Here is a 15,253-nt window from a genome sequence, read left to right on the forward strand (position 1 = left end):
TATTCACCTCTGTTCCCCATCTCCTTCCTTCTCCCTGCACAAACTCTGCACAAACTGGCTTCTCACTCAACACTCCGCCATCTTGGCTGCTTCTCCTGGCCTCCTCCATGTGGCCTTTCTCTGCTCTCCTCTCTCCTCTAATGATAATCTCAGGAACTAAGAGAGCAAGCTCCTGTTCTGCTCCCACTTTATAGTGTAGATTCATAACCTTTAATCCAATATACAAAATAGGGGAGGTCTCTAATACAAAGTCACTTCTCTGAGGTATGATGGGATTGCACCACCCCACATCAAAAAGGGTGGGAAAGGCTTAATCCTAAAACCAAGCCCCAGGCTATAAGGATCCTGCCTGCCCACAGCCCACCCCCAACACACATTAATATCACCTGGGCGTCAGCCTCCACGTGGGCAGCGCCATCTTTAACAAAGTGAGCAATAATATATTTTATCTGTCCAACAATGGGACACTTTGGGTGAGTGAGGGAATTTTTTAATAATCCAGACAGTAACACTAAATCAGGCAAATCAAGATGTATCACCACCCTACAGATAACCTGGTGTCCAATCAGATTGCATTACTAGTTGCCTTTTGTTTTCCAAGCACCTACTAGGTTTTTCTGCCTTTGTAGCTGTGTCTGTTGTTAACCCTTTTCTCTCCAATGCCTGGAGGCTGTGCATCCCCCGGAAGGCCGCCCAACTCAGTAAGCTTTACTTGGTCAGCCTAGTTCAGATAGCTCTCTACCCTGAGTTTATTTAGCATATCATTTATATATTTATATAGTTAATTAGCAACTAGATTTATTCTGATTTGTCATATTCTGTTGTTTAACTTTTTCATATCTTCCTCCTCAGCTGAGCCATATGTTCTTTAGATCAAGGTCTCATTTTGAATTTCCACCTACTCCTCAAGTACGGGGTCTTGTTTGTACTCATGTAACACATATCTGTTTATCTGTTGAGTATTTCCTGGCCTACCACTTTTTTTTTTAGCGAGAGAGAGGGACAGAAAGGGAGAGAGATGAAAAGCATCAATTCTTTGTTGCGGGACCTTAGTTGTTTATTGATTGCTTTCTCATATGTGCCTTGACTGGGGTAGGAGGTGGGGGGCTATAGCTGAGCCAGTGACTCCTTGCTCAAGGCAGTGACAACAGGGTCATGTCTATGATCCCACGCTCAAGCCAAGCTGGGCCCCTCCGTGTTTCAAACCTGGGTCCTCTGCGTCTCAGGCCAACACTCTATCCACTGCGCCACCACCTATTCAGGCTCCTGGCCTACCTTTGTCTTTTCTAAACACTCTTCCACTTTATAGCAACATCATGTGTCTCCCCCCCCCACCCCCTAAAAAGCTTTCAGAACTTTGCAATGACAAATTTTGATTACATTTTTACTTAAAATATTTTCTAGGACAGTGGTTGGCAAACTTATTAGTCAGCAGAGCCAAATATCAACAGTACAACGATTGAAATTTCTTTTGAGAGCCAATTTTTTTTTTTTTTTTTTTTCATTTTTCTGAAGCTGGAAACAGGGAGAGACAGTCAGACAGACTCCCGCATGCGCCCGACCGGGATCCACCCAGCACGCCCACCAGGGGGCGACGCTCTGCCCACCAGGGGGCGATGCTCTGCCCATCCTGGGCGTCGCCATGTTGCGACCCTCCTGGGTGTCGCCATATTGCAACCAGAGCCACTCTAGCGCCTGGGGCAGAGGCCACAGAGCCATCCCCAGCGCCTGGGCCATCTTTTGCTCCAATGGAGCCTTGGCTGCGGGAGGGGAAGAGAGAGACAGAGAGGAAGGCGTGGCGGAGGGGTGGAGAAGCAAATGGGCGCTTCTCCTATGTGCCCTGGCCGGGAATCGAACCCGGGTCCTCCGCACGCTAGGCCGACGCTCTACCGCTGAGCCAACCGGCCAGGGCCGAGAGCCAAATTTTTTAAACTTAAACTATATAGATAGGTACATTCCTTACTGAGGTAGCACCCACACGTGGTATTTTGTGGAAGAGCCACATTCAAAGGCCCAAAGAGCCGCATGTGGCTCGCGAGCCGCAGTTTGCCAACCAGGGTCCTAGGAGATATTGTAAAATAATGATTTTTGTTGGTTTAGATCAGTGGTAGTCAACCTGGTCCCTACCGCCCACTAGTGGGCGTTCCAGCTTTCATGGTAGGCAGTAGCAGAGCAACCAAAGTATAAATAAAAAGATTTAACAGCCTGACCTGTGGTGGCGCAGTGGATAAAGCGTCGACCTGGAAACACTGAGGTCGCCGGTTCAAAACCCTGGGCTTGCCTGGTCAAGGCACATATGGGAGTTGATGCTTCCTGCTCCTCCCTCCCCCTTCTCTCTCTCTCTCTCTCTCTCACTCTCTCTCCTCTCTAAAAATTAATAAAAAAAAAAAAAGATTTAACAATAGTAAGTTGTTTTATAAAGATTTATTCTGCCAAACTTAGCAAAAATTCGACATAAAGTACTTGGTAAGTAATTATTATATGCTTTAACTTGCTGTAACTCTGCTTTATAAATTTAATAAAGTAGCCTGACCAGGTGGTGGCGCAGTGGATAGAGCGTCGGACTGGGATGCGGAAGGACCCAGGTTCGAGACCCCGAGGTCGCCAGCTTGAGTGCGGGCTCATCTGGTTTGAGCAATGAGCTCACCAGCTTAGACCCAAGGTCGCTAGCTCCAGCAGGGGGTTACTCGGTCTGCTGAAGGCCCGCGGTCAAGGCACATGTGAGAAAGCAATCAATGAACAACTAAGAAGATGCAACGCGCAACGAGAAACTGATGATTGATGCTTCTCATCTCTCTCCGTTCCTGTCTGTCTGTCCCTGTCTATCTCTGCCTCTGTAAAAAAAAAAAAAAAAAAAATTTAATAAAGTAAAGTTACTTCCCTACTTTATAAATCACCATTACTGTGGAACCGGTGGGTGGTTAGAAAATTTTACTACCAACAGAGATACAAAAGTGGGTGGTAGGTATAAAAAGGTTGACTACCCCTGGTTTAGGTTATACTGTCTATATTGTGTATTAGTATTTTAAACATTACTGAACAAGAAGGTGAAAGTTATATGTATAATCCAGTGTACATACCTACTATGTAGTAGCACATTTGGATGAAAATTAATGTTTCAACGGGTTTACAATTGTTAATTATAAAAAATAGGTCTTTAGCAAGGAAGAAGGGATTAATTGCCAGGCCTAGTACTGCAGTGAATGAATTCGTATATTCTTGAGCCTTTGATGTCGAAGAAATTACTGATTTATTTTTATTCTGATCTTCATTTCATGTAGTTAGATCCTAAAAATACAGATTGAAAATGATTTTTAAGCCTGACCAGGCAGTTGCACAGTGGATAGAGCGTCGGACTGGGATGCAGAGGACCCAGGTTTGAGACCCCAAGGTCGCCAGCTTGAGTGTGGGCTCATCTGGTTTCAGCAAAGCTCACCAGATTGGACCCAAGGTCACTGTATCAAGCAAGGGGTTACTTGGTCTGCTATAGCCCCACGGTCAAGGCACATATGAGAAAGCAATCATTGAACAACTAAGGTGTCGCAACAAAAAACTAATGATTGATGCTTCTCATCTCTTTCCATTCCTGTCTGTCCATCCCTGTCTATAACTCTGACTCTAAAAAATAAAAAATAAAATAAAATAAAAATAAATGATTTTTAAAACATTTTAACTCAAATAGTATATGCCATGAATAATTACAAATACTAATTTCGCTTCCAAAAATACTGATCCATATACACTTCCCAAATTGTTTATGGACTTGCATTAATCATTAAACTAATTTCTAATTCTTTATATTTTTCAAAGTTCTTTTATTTAAAAAAATTATAATAATAGCATATGTTCATTTTAGAAATTTAAAGTATATAAAAAAGAAAGTGAAAATTGGTTCTAATTGCACCCGTCTTCCACCTGCCCCTGGCATTTGTAGCAGCTTAGCATGTAGCCTTCAAGACCCTGGTTCACTAACTCTACACCACTGATTGTCATTCGTTTATTTACAGTGGTAGCCATTTTTTTGGAGGTCCCTGCACTGAGTTTGTGGTGACTTTATTCATCTTTATTGACTTGTCAATTCTTCGTCAGTGAGGAGTTTGTATAAGGATGGGTCAGACTTGCACAAACTTGCATACTGGCTGCAGGTGGCTTTCAGTGTAGTAGGAAAGAGATTTGTACAGTGCTAACTATAATATAAGATGAAGAAGGTGTGCGAGAGGAACAGATGAGGTGCTGTGGGATTCATGGGGTGAGGAGAATATTTGCCTTTGATTACGTAAGAGGTGATATTGGAGCTGTATCCTGACTGACCTGAGGTGGCGCAGTGGGTAAAGCGTCAACCTGGAATGCTGAGGTCACCGTTTCAAAACCCTGGGCTTGCCTGGTCAAAGCACGTATGAGAAGCAACTACTACGAATTGATGCTTCCTGTTCCTCTCTACCTCCCTTTCTCTCTCTCTCTCCTCTTTCTTAATAAGTAGAAATGATTTTTTAAAAAAAGAATAAAAGAGCCCTGGCCAGTTGGCTCAGTGGTAGAGCGTCGGCTTGGCGTGAGGGAATCCCAGGTTCGATTCCCGGCCAGGGCACACAGGAGAAGCGCCCATCTGCTTCTCCACCCCTCCCCCTCTCCTTCCTCTCTGTCTCTCTCTTCCCCTCCCGCAGCGAGGCTCCATTGGAGCAAAGATGGCCCTGGCACTGGGAATGGCTCCTTGGCCTCTGCCCCAGGCACTGGAGTGGCTCTGGTTGCAACAGAGCGTCGCCCCCTGGTGGGCGTGCCGGGTGGATCCCGGTCGGGCGCATGCGGGATTCTGTCTGACTGTCTCTCCCCATTTCCAGCTTCAGAAAAATACAAAAAAAAAAAAAAAAAGAATAAAAGAAAAAATATATAGGAGCTGTATCCTGAAAAACGAGATCTGGGTTTGAGGGGGAGGCAAAAGCAGATATACTGGCAGGAGAAAGGCACAGAGATGCAGGTGATTTACAGGGTTATTTCACTTTCCTAGACTGTAGTATGCATATGTGAGAGTACAGCAGAAAAAGATGTGAAGGTAGTTTGGGAGAGAACACTGAGCACCCCTATAAGAAGTCTTTAGAAAGTTTTGAACAGAATAGTGGCATGACTAGAGATGTGCATTATGAATATTAATCAAACATTGGAGGGGGTATTGTATGTCACAGACTTCGCAGTAATTTGGAAGAAGAGTTACCATAATGAGGTATAGTGAGCATACAGCTGCTACTGAAATATAGAACCTGTAGGTCTTAGCAGCTGCCATCAAATCTAAAAGAAAACTAATTATAAGACACATCGTTCTCTTATATACTAGTGAGGCAGGGTGACACTACTAGTTAGTTTTCAGATACCACCAATCATAGGATATATCCTAATTTTAGATTATAATAATGAAGAAATGAACATCATAAATTCAATGAAATAGAGTAATTGCATGGGTAAGGAAAGGATGGCATATACATGTAAGTAAGGGGAGAGTTGAGAAAAGGGGGAGGTGTGAGAACAAAGACACAAGCAGAGAAGTAGACCTTAAAGAGGGGAAGAATACATCTTCCTCTGCTGTGGGATAAAGAAATGAAAGAGCAGTGACTCGGAAGTTTAGAAGATGAGAAGCTAAAAACATTAACTAAACTCGTGTTAAATAATCTCCATCTTGGTAAGAGAGGAGCCAAGGTCAGCTGCATAAAAGAGGACAGTAGGGGGTTTGAGGTCTTGGGACTTAAGAGTGAAGAGGTTTCGCTTGACCAGGCAGTGGCGCAGTGGATAGAGCGTCAGTCAGACTGGGACATGAAGGACCCAGGTTCAAAACCCCAAGGTCACCAACTTGAGCGCAGGCTCATCTGGCTTGAGTGTGGGCTCATCCAGCTTGAGCGCAGGGTCGCTGGCTTGAGCGTGGAATCATAGACATGACTCCATGGTTGCTGGATTGAACCCAGAGGTTGCTGGCTTGAGCCCAAGGTCACTGGCGTGAGCAAGGGGTCACTTGCTCTGCTGCAGCCCCCTGGTCAAGGCACATATGAGAAAGCAATCAATGAACAACTAAGGAGACTATGGAGCCACAGTGAAGAATTGATGCTTCTCATCTCTCTCCCTTCATGTCTCTCTGTCTCTGTCACACACACACACACACACAAAACTGAAGAGGTTGTAGGTAAGTGGGGCATGAAAGAGAACTAAAGAGAGCTGGTTAGAAAGGACTTAAAGATCCTGATATCAAGCCATGGCTGATTGGCTCATTGGTAGAGCATCGGCCCAGCGTGTGGAAGTCCTGGATTTGATTTCCAGCCCAGACACACAGGAGAAACGCCCATCTGCTTCTCCACCCTTCCACTTCTCCTTTCTCTTTCTCTTTCTCTCTTCCCCTTCCACAACCAAGGTTCTATTGGAGCAAAGTTGGCCCGGGTGCTGAGGATGTCTCCATGGCCTCCACCTCAGGTGCTAGAATGGCTCTGGTTGCAATGGAGCGATGCCCCAGATGGGCAGAGCATTGCCCCATAGGTGGATCCCGGTGGGGCACTTGAGGGAGTCTGTTTCTCTGCCTCCCCACTTCTCACTTCAGAAAAATACAAAAAAAAAAAAAAACCAACACGAGTAATATCACAAGCAGACAAGGCACCACAACAAAAAATTATAGGCCAATATCCCTGATGAACACAGATGCAAAAATTGTCAACAAAATAATAGTAAACTGGATCCAGCAATACATTAAAAAAAATCATATACCATGATGAAGTGGAATTTATTCTCATGGTGTAAGGTTGGTACAATATTCACAAATTAAAGTGATACACCACAAACAAATTGAGAGGTAAAAATCTAATGATCATAGCAATAAATACAGAAAAAGCATGTGACAAAACCCAATAGCCATTTATGATAAAACTCTCAGCAAAATGGGGATAGAGGGAACATATACCTCAATGTAATAAAGGCCATACATATATAAACCCATTCTATAGCTAATGTCATATTCAAAAGTGAAAAGCTGAGAGCTTTGTCTTAAACATCAGTAATAAGACAAATATGTCCCCTTTCAACAGTTTTATTCAACATAATATTGGAAGTCCTAGCCACAGCAATCAGACAAAAAAAGAAAAGACATCGAGTTAGGAAGGAAGTAAAACTGTTATTACTTGTAGATTACATGATACAATATAGAGAGAACCTTGAAGATTCCACTAAAAAAAAATACTGGAACTAATAAATGATTCAGTAAAGTAGTAGGATACAAAATATTCAGAAATTGGTTGCCTTTTTATACACCAATAATGAATTATGAAAAAGAAATTAATAAAACAGTCCCATTTATAAGTGCATCAAAAATAATTAAATAGCCTGACCAGGTGGTGGCACAGTGGATAGAGCGTCAGACTGGGATGCAGAGGACCCAGGTTCGAGACCCCGAGGTTGCCAGCTTGGAGCGCGGGCTCATCTGGTTTGAGCAAAAGCCCACCAGCAAGGTCGTTGGATCGAGCAAGGGGTTACTTGGTCTGCTGAAGGCCCACGGTCAAGGCACATATGAGAAAGCAATCAATGAACAACTAGGGTGTCGAAAAGCGCAATGAAAAACTAATGATTGGCCCTGGCCGGTTGGCTCAGTGGTAGAGCATCGGCCTGGCGTGCAGAAGTGCCGGGTTTGATTCCCAGCCAGGGCACACAGAAGCGCCCATCTGCTTCTCTACCCCTCCCCCTCTCCTTCCTCTCTGTCTCTCTCTTCCCCTCCTGCAGCGAGGCTCCATTGGAGCAAAGATGGCCCGGGCGCTGGGGATGGCTCCTTGACCTCTGCCCCAGGCGCTGGAGTGGCTCTGGTTACAACAGAGCCACGCCCTGAAGGGGCAGAGTGTCGCCCCCTGGTGGGCGTGCCGGGTGGATCCCGGTCGGGCGCAAACGGGAGTCTGACTGTCTCTCCCCATTTCCAGCTTCAGAAAAAGAAAAAAAAAAAAAAGAAAAACTAATTATTGATGCTTCTTATCTCTCTCTGTTCCTGTCTGTGTGTCCTTATCTATTCCTCTCTCTGACTCACTCTCTGTCTCTGTAAAAAATAAAGAAAAAATAATAATTAAATACCTAGGAATAAATTTAATCAAAGAGGTAAAAGACCTGTACTTGAAAAAGTATAAGACACCAAAGAAAGAAATTGAAGATGATACAAATAAATGGAAAAATATACCATGCTCATGGATTGGAAGAATAAACATTGTTAACAGTGTCCATACTACCCAAAAAAATCTACAGATTCAACGTAATCCCTGTCAAAATAACAATGGCATTTTTTTTTATCTTTTTTTTTTTTCCAGAGAGAGTCAGAGAGAGGGATAGATAGGGACAGACAGACAGGAACAGAGCGAGATGAGAAGCATCAATCATCAGTTTTTCATTGTGACATCTTAGTTGTTCATTGATTGCTTTCTCATATGTGCCTTGACCACGGGCCTTCAGCAGACCGAGTAACCCCTTGCTCAAGCCAGCGACCTTGGGTCCAAGCTGGTGAGCTTTGCTCAAACCAGATGACCCTGCGCTCAAGCTGATGACGTTGGGGTCTCGAACCTGTGTCCTCTGCATCCCAGTCCGATGCTCCACCCACTGCGCCACCGCATGGTCAGGCAATAACAATGGCATTTTTCACAGAACTAGAATAATCCAAAACTGTATATGGAACCACAAAAAACACCCTGTATAGCCAAAGCAATGTTGAAAAAGTAGGACAAAGTTTTAGGTGTCACACCACCTGATATTAAACTATACTACAAAGCCATAGTAATCAACACAATAGTACTGGCATAAAAACAGACACATAGATCAATGGAAATGAATAGAGAGCCCAGAAATAAACCCATACCTATATGGTCAATTAATCTATGACAAAGGAGGCAATAATATACAATAGGGTAAAAACAGTCTCTTCAGTACATGGTAGTGGGGAAAATTGGGAGATAAATACAAAAAAAAATAATGAAACTACACTACTTTCTTACAGCACATACAAGAGTAAATTTAAAATGGATTAAAGACTTCAATGTAAGACCTGAAATCATAAAACTCTTAGATGAAAACACAGGCAGTAAACTTTTGGTGGGGGGGATAGAGAAAGATGAGAAGCATCAACTCATAGTTGGAGCAGTTTAGTTAGTTGTTTGTTCATTGCTTCTCATATGTGCCTTGACCGGGGGGAATGGTGAAGCCAGGCCAGCAATCTTGGGATCATGTCGATGATCCCGCACTGAAGCTGGTGACCCCGCGCTCAAGCCAGTGACCTTGAGGTTTTGAACCTGAGAACTCAGCGTCCAGGCCAACACTTGATCCACTGCATCACCACTGGTCAGGCAGATAGTAAACTCTTTGAATTGTTCTAAGCGGTGTTGTTTTTTTGGATATGTCTCCTGTGCAGGGGAAACAAAAAATAAACAAATGGGACTCATCATACTTAAGAATTTTTGCACAATGAAGGAAACCATCAAGAAAACAAAAAGTCTACTGAATGGAAGAAGATGTTTGCCAGATGCATCCTATAAGCGGTTAATATCCAAAATACACAAGGAACTCATACAAATTAACACCAAAAAAGCAAATAAAATGGGCAGAGGACCTGAATAGATATCTCTCCAAAGAGGACATATAGATGGCCAGTAGACTTATGAAAAGTTGCTCAACATCACTATCAGAGAAGTTCATATTAAAACCATAGTGAGATATCACCTCAGACCTGGTAGAGAATGGCTATTATTAACAAATCACAAACAGCAAGTATTGGTGAGGACGCAAAGAGAATTTGTGCACATTGGTAGGATTGTAAATTGGTGCAGCCAATTTGGAAGTTTCTAAAAAAACATATGTGCACCTGTATGTTCACTGGCATTATTTGTAACAGCCAAGATATGGAAGTAACCTAAGTGTCCTTTGATAGATGGATAAAGATGTGGTACATACACACAATGGAATATTAGTTGACCATAAAAAAGGAATGAATTATTGCCAATTCTGACAACATGGTTGAACTAGAAGGTATGATGCTAAGGGAAATAAGACAAAGACAAGTACTATATGATTTCACTTTGCATATGGAATCTAATGAATAAACAGAAACTCATACAGAGGACAAATTGATGGTTGTCAGATGAGAGAGAGGTTGGGGGAATGAGTGAAATGGTGAAGGGATTAAGAATTAGTACAAATTTCCAGTTATAAAAATAGTTATGGGTTTATAAAGTACAGCATAGGGAATATAATCAATAATGAATACTCATATGATTTCAACTGAGGACTAGACTTACTAGGCTGATCACTTTGTAAGTTATATAGACATTTAATCATTATGGTGTACACCTGAAACTAATATAATATTGTGTGCCACTGTACTTGAAAAAAAATTTTTAATTAAAAAGACTAAAAGTTTTCTTATCAGAAATGAGAAATCCAACTAAGGTTGAAAGTATGGACTTTTAAGAAAACCAATTAGTTTTAGTTAATGACTCTGGCCAGGAACACCTGGTACCCTGATAGAAGGCTAAACAGTGGAAGGCGCTTTTGCAGGGCTGGAGGTCGGCGGATAGGAGTGGTGGAGGGATGGGACAGGCGAAGAATCTCCTTCAGCATACTGTTGATCTGGCCCACCCTGGAGTGCAGGCTAAGAACTGTGAGGTGAGACCAGGAGATCAGTAGTCTATGAACAGATGTTTTTTAAATTAGTATGTGGGGATTAGGGATTTAAAGTTATACAGAAGGTGAAGAATAAATTATTGAGAAGAAGGTAAACAGAAAGATGATTGGGAGATTTCAGAATTTAAGATTGTGGAGGTAGAATTCTGAGGGTTGATTCTGGAAAACACGTTATCTTTCAAAACATATAGGAACATCTCTCATGTGGCTTGAAAACTTCTGTTTCAGGATATGAAGTCTTTACTACTTAAATAACAGACAAGGCTCATCAAAGCTGTGCACAGAATCCTGAAGGCTCTTTTGTACTTTGCCTTCACATGTGCTATTCCCCTTGCATGAAATGCTGTTTCTCCTCTTCTCTGCCTTGCTAACCCCTGCCTGTCTTCAAGATCTAACTCAGTGCCACTTCCTCTGCCAAGTCTCTCCAGGCGCCTGCACAGAACACTGAGCACATCTTCATCTTCACTCCCGCAGAGCTCCCTGTGGGCCACCTGCGGACTTTTACCACAAGTGTGCTGATTTGTATGTCTCTCTGTTCAGTAGTCAGTAAACTCCTTGAAGTCAGAACCTATCTAATTATCTTCTTTACCTGTAGTATAGTGCAAGCACATATCAGGTGTCTAATATCTGCTTTTGTTGTTGTTGCTGTTGAATTTTAAATAAATGAATTAACCTGGTGCTTCACAATGCTAGTGTGCATTCAGGTCACCCAGAGGTCATGTCAAAATTCAGATTTCTGGGTTAGTCTGAGAGTCTGCCTTTCTAACAAGCCCCCAGCTGATGCCAGGGCTGCTGGCTTATGGACTCGTCCCGTGTACCTTTGTCCAAGTAAACAACGTTTTAAGTGTAGTCAAGATAAAGTTCAGTAGGAATGTGGAAGTGGAGCAGTTATGGGGACAGAGACTTGAAAAAGCCTCAGTAAGCCTCAATATGAACACTGGAGTCCTAAAAACAATAGCACAAAATCATGTGAGAAGAGATGCTTAAATCATGGAATGAAGCAGGAAACCATAGTGAGGAGGGTAGTTGAAAAGACTGGGATGATGTAGTTCTATGACATGAGGTTTTAGCAAAGGAGGGGTGGTGTGGTGCTGTTAGTGCTGTCTGGGGACTCGGGAGGAACTCCCTGGGGAGAGGGGGTGGTGTCAGAAGTCGGCCTTGGGGTTCACAAGAAGGGGTAGGGGCCTCCAGAGTTTATTCCCAGTAGAATGGCATTCCACCAATGCAGATAGGAGAGTGGGGGGAGGGGAACCCCTGAAGAAATGGCACTATAATTTGACAAAGGATCACTTCCTGATCTTAAGTTTCCAGATTCAAAGTACCAAAATGCTTTTTCTTTTTTTAAACTCACAAATGACAGAAAAACTAGCACTAATAAGCATTCTGTTCTCACATAAAGTCTCACAGATCTGATAATGCTAAGGATGGCTTCAGTCAACCCAGTTTCTTTTATGTGCTACTGTACAGAAGGTGCAGGAAGTACGGCTGTGCCGTTTGCCATAGGGGAAAGGCAAAAAGAAAGGGACATTTGCATCCTCCCACTAATCCCCTCCCCCCACAATGAACTAATCAATATTTACAGCCTGATGTGTACTCTTGTAGCTTTTATCCATGCAAATTTATGTGCACTGAGACAGGAATTTTTCAAATTCAATAACGGTATTTTTGCATGCACATTATTCTGCAGACTGTTTTTCTCACTTAGGAATATGTCATAAACATCCCTCCAGGTCAATGGATAGAGCTCTCATTTTTTTTCTAGACATTTTTAAATAGCTGTGTATAAATATAGATGTCCCACAATTTGTTCTGCCATTCTCCCATTGATGAAAAATTGGTAATTTCCAGTTTTGGCTACTACAAACAATGTGACACAAAAAAAGTCCCATTATTACCAGTGCCTCAGTAACAGAACTCTGTGGTTTTAGCCAGCCACACGCATCACAGGTAACTTTTATATCAAAGGCATTTTTAAATGAAGCATCCCATTGGCGAGGCCTGTGCTGTCCAGTGTAGTAGCCACTGGTCATATGTAGCTGTTTAAATTTTCTAACTTAAAAGTTCACTTCTCAGTCATATCAGCCTCACTTCAAGAGTGCAGCGGCCACGTGAGAGCAGTGGCTGCACCATAGACAGCACAGGACAGGCGTCTCCACCCGCGGAGGAGACTGCGCAGGACAGGCGTCTCCACCCGCGGAGGAGACTGCGCAGGACAGGCGTCTCCACCCGCGGAGGAGACTGCGCAGGACAGGCGTCTCCACCCGCGGAGGAGACTGCGCAGGACAGGCGTCTCCACCCGCGGAGGAGACTGCACTGCACAGCTTGAGCTAGACGCTCCAATGTCACAGCCTAAGAAAGAAAATACTTTTCAGTGCACTAGTGTTGTAATGTGATCACATTTTAAAAGGTGACAATCTGTGTTTTAATTGGTTGCCTCTGTAGTTACTTCAATGAGAACCAATACCCAGATGAAGCAAAGAGAGAAGAAATCGCAAACGCTTGCAATGCTGTTATACAGAAGCCAGGTAAGGCAGCTCGGCCTTGGGTCTGTGTTTAGGACGCCAGGTCTCCTCTCACTAAGTCCAGCAAGGAGCTCTCAGCTCCTCTGTGGAGTCATGCCTGACCCGGTCAAACCCTATACTGAGGGATGGGAGGGCCATACTCCACACCAGATGTGTCCACGTGGGAGTTTCCAGGGAGTGTCCCTGAGATCTTAAAACTATTTTTTAAAGACTATCATTTTAAATCTATCTTAAAAATATCAATTCCAAAATCATTTTAAATATTTAAGCAAGGTTATTAATGAAAAGATTGAGGTAGATTTTTTTTTAAGTGAGAGGAGGGGAGATAGAGAGATAGACTCCCACAAGCACCTGACTGGGATCCACCTGGCCACCCCCTTCTGGGGCCATACTCACAACTGAGTTATTTTTAGTGCCTGAGACAGAGGGTCCACAGAGCCATTCTCAGGACTCGGGGCTGATATGCTCGAATCAATTGAGCCATGGCTGCAGGAAAGGAAGAGTGGGAGGTGAGGTGGAGAAGCAGATGGTCACCCCTCCTGTGTGCCCTGACTGGGAATCGAACCCAGGACATCCACACACCAGGTCGACACTCTACCGCTGAGCCGACCAGCCAGGGCCAAGATAGATTTTTTTTTTAATTGTTGTAAATTATGTAATTCTCTATTTCTACCTGAAGAAAGAATTCTTTTTGGAGTTGACTTCTGTCTCCTTCCCATACTGGGATGGTTTCTGCTTAGCTCAGAAGAACGTAGGACAGTTCCATCCTGAAGTCCTATTCTCATGCAAGTCACCAGGGCCACTTAAACACTCACGTCTTTTCTTCTATGTGCTAAGATATTCCACATTGTACAGTTTTTGTTACCAGAAATTATTCTCAGTTAAGATGACCCAGCTGAGCTCCATTTGGCTGGTTAATTTGATTGGCTTAAAAGCTATAAATGAAAATATAAATGCTTTATAATAATTAAATAGTAATGTATTCTTCCTCAGCTGGAAGCCAGACTGCTAGCAGTCCAGAGCCTACAAATTCAGCTCCTGTAGCACCTAAACCCTTATTTCACACAAGCAAATTCCCAGCCCTAGAACTGTAAGAACTCAAACTCTTTCTGGAGAACACGTTACCCCTAGATCAGCAAGGCTCCAACCTGTTTCCTGGTGTCTCCACCCACTGTGGATTCAAAGCTGAAACAGAAAAGGACAGTGGAGGGAAGGGAGGGAAGGGAAGGTGCTGGTGGGTCCTTGCTGGTCAGCATGGTGCTATCTAGGAGAAGTCACAATGACAGCAAAGACAGTGAGTCTCAAGTGCAGCCTGACGGTGTTGGGCCCCAGCAGAGCTACAGTAAGAACGGTGAGAGCAACCTTTAGTCTCCAAGAAAATGGGAACAATATCCTCTGTCCTAAAAACGCAGGAAACTAGTTAACGCAAGGTCTTAAAAATGTAAGTAAACTTCAGCTACCTGGAAACATGCTAAAGAATAGCATATTCATTTAGAATTATGCTAATTAAATGAAGTCTCTCTGTACTATGATGTGAACTTTAAACCCAAGCAGACTGATTTTGTGGAAGTCTTTAAGATTGTATTTAATATTGGAATTCTTTAATATTGTATAGCTTTCTAAATACAAGCATTTTATGTTACTCATTGCTATTTGTGTATTTACCGTATTTCCCCATGTGTAAGACGTGCCCATGTATAAGACACACCTTAATTTGGGGGCCTGAAATTTGAAAAAAATGTATTACATAAAGTTATCTAGCTCAAGTTCTATTCATCATAAAATTAATACAGCTCATCACTGTAAAAAAAAAACAGAAAATGCAAGTAAAAAAATCTGTAACCACTGTATAAGACATCCAGTTTTTAGACCCCAAAGTTTTCGGAAAAGGGTGCATCTTATACCTTTTTAATACAGTATTTAATTATTTGTATGTGAACATTGTATTAGGTGATGCAAAAAGGAAAAAACTCCCTGTATCTGTTATTCCTGCGATAAAAAGAACTTTTAAAAAAGGAAAGTATTAGTCCTTAAAACTAGTCTCGGATACAGGTTATATGAAT

General features: G+C 42.8%; 1 protein-coding gene across 20 annotated transcripts in view; it reads left to right on the forward strand.

Moving 5' to 3' along the window:
• Positions 1 to 15,253, forward strand: part of HMBOX1 (homeobox containing 1) — a 258,216-nt gene that overhangs the window by 227,032 nt on the left and 15,931 nt on the right. For all 20 annotated transcript variants that reach the window (XM_066278625.1, XM_066278626.1, XM_066278607.1 and 17 more), the window contains one exon: positions 13,111 to 13,193. In XM_066278625.1, the coding sequence (XP_066134722.1) occupies positions 13,111 to 13,193 (83 nt within the window). The remainder of the gene's footprint in view (positions 1 to 13,110; positions 13,194 to 15,253) is intronic.

This window comes from Saccopteryx bilineata, chromosome 1, assembly GCF_036850765.1.
Source record: "Saccopteryx bilineata isolate mSacBil1 chromosome 1, mSacBil1_pri_phased_curated, whole genome shotgun sequence".
In the NCBI taxonomy this organism is placed as follows: Eukaryota; Metazoa; Chordata; class Mammalia; order Chiroptera; family Emballonuridae; genus Saccopteryx; species Saccopteryx bilineata.